At 27.6% G+C, this 2,018-nt stretch overlaps 1 protein-coding gene across 1 annotated transcript; it reads right to left on the reverse strand.

Annotated features, from left to right (window-relative positions):
* Positions 1 to 462: 462 nt before the first annotated feature.
* Positions 463 to 1,071, reverse strand: LOC124924955 (agamous-like MADS-box protein AGL62). The gene has a single exon (XM_047464936.1). The coding sequence runs from the start codon at positions 1,069 to 1,071 to the stop codon at positions 463 to 465; it is 609 nt and encodes a 202-aa protein (XP_047320892.1).
* Between the last annotated feature and the right edge of the window lie 947 nt (positions 1,072 to 2,018).

The following is a 2,018-nucleotide window of genomic DNA, read 5'->3' on the forward strand; positions in this document are numbered from 1 at the left end:
ATATTCATTTTTATATTCGCATAACAATATTCAGATTATATAAATATTCTTTTAATAAATTTATCATCAAGAACTACTATATATTTGTTTATTCTTTCTAAAAGAAGTTTGGAGATCACATACATTTATAATGTACTGAATTTTATGAAATTATTTTTTCATAAATATTTAAAAGTTATGTACTTAGAAAATAAAATATATGAAATATTCATATTATATCATTCAAAACATTTTAAGGAATACAAACAAAAAGAAACTTACCAACATAAATAAAAGGTGCCAATAATTCTAAATCTTAAACAAACATAAAATATGAAACTACAATGCTATTGACACAGCCAATTCAAAATAAATTAACATGAGACATAACCTAATTTGACACACCAACCCATAATGAAACAAAGATGAGGCACGTAACTATGATAATATGGCCTACTTTAGCTCAACAACCAGAGAATGATATCAATAATATCCACCGCCAAAGTTGCCGCTCCCACCCATAGCTTGATGAGGTCCCATTGAACTTGGACCAGGGCCATCCATAACACCTCGAGTGCTTTGAGGGATGTTAATGGAGCTAATAGAAGCATTCACATTAGAAGCTTCAGATATCTTTTGGTCCACAACGGCCTTTAAATTCTCCAATGATCCTCTTACCATCTCAAGTTGTGGATATGTCATATTTTCCATAGATCTCTCCCACCACCTTTGTTCCCGCCCAGCTTGTAAGGCTTGAGCTATTACTTTTCCGCGCTGCTTTGCAACCTCCAACTGCTCTTGAACCTGCATGATTTGATTATTCAAATCTTGCACGTTGGACAATTGTTGAGACTCCACTAGTTGTTGAGTCTCACGGGAAAGCCCCGTTGAAGAGGATGCATCATTAGTACCCATAATCCGGTTTATTATCTCGTCTACAGATGGGTGACCGAAAGTAAATACTTTCTTCCCCGGAGAGAAAACAATGGTTAACATCTGAACTCCGCAAAGAGTGGTGAGTTCACTACATTTCTTGAACACTCCAGTTCTTCTCTTCGAGAAGGTAACTTGAAGGTTACTCTCCTTCTCCATTTTGGTCATGGTGATTTTTCGACGTCCTCTACATAATCTTGGCATGATTAGTTACAAATTTAACACGTGAGAAAGATTATGCAAAAAATAGATATATATTTTGTATATGAATTAACTAAATGTAGTCTATTTATATATTTAAGTATTGGAGTTTATGTCGATTGTGTGAATTCATTAAAGATGGAAAAATATCTTATGGCCAATTATTTATTTATTTTACTTACTAAATCAATGCATTTAGATTTTTTACTTTATATTGCAAAATTCTTTACTATATATACGTAATTTTTATTTATTATACCTGAATGAAAATCTTAATAATATTGCTTTCACCATTTATGTTAAAATAATAAATATTAATGGTGTTACCTAAAATATTATTTGTATGGAATATCTTGATTATGTGTATCTATTTGTTTACTTTTACTTATTTGTTATGTTTGATTATCTTAATATAACAATTATCTTTGTTCTAATTAACCAAATTCAAATATGAAGGATACTTTTGTATATACAAAAATTATTTTTTAATAATATAAAAAGATTCAAATACGACAAATATTTTTGTTTAAATTTATTATTGGAGCTACTTTATAATTTACTAATTTGGTTGCATTATTTTAGTTAATGCAATTTCTCTTGTTTTTGTATAGAAATCTACCTCAAAAACATTTTATGTTTTTCAATCATTTAATTTTTTTTATTAATAAATTGTTTATTATGTTTTCAAACATAATGATAAATGTTTTAATAGACATCTTTCACTTATAAACAAGACTTATAAATTCTTCATTTCTTAAACTTGATTTGAATTTTCACAAAAATTAATGAGATTCTGATTTAGCTTATAAAAATTGATAAACATATTTTATTTATGATTAAAATGTGAATCTAATTTAATTAGTTCAATTATTATTTATTAAATAATTATAATAAATACTTTAAAA

The sequence above is a fragment of the Impatiens glandulifera genome, chromosome 2 (genome assembly GCF_907164915.1).
Source record: "Impatiens glandulifera chromosome 2, dImpGla2.1, whole genome shotgun sequence".
NCBI lineage: Eukaryota > Viridiplantae > Streptophyta > Magnoliopsida > Ericales > Balsaminaceae > Impatiens > Impatiens glandulifera.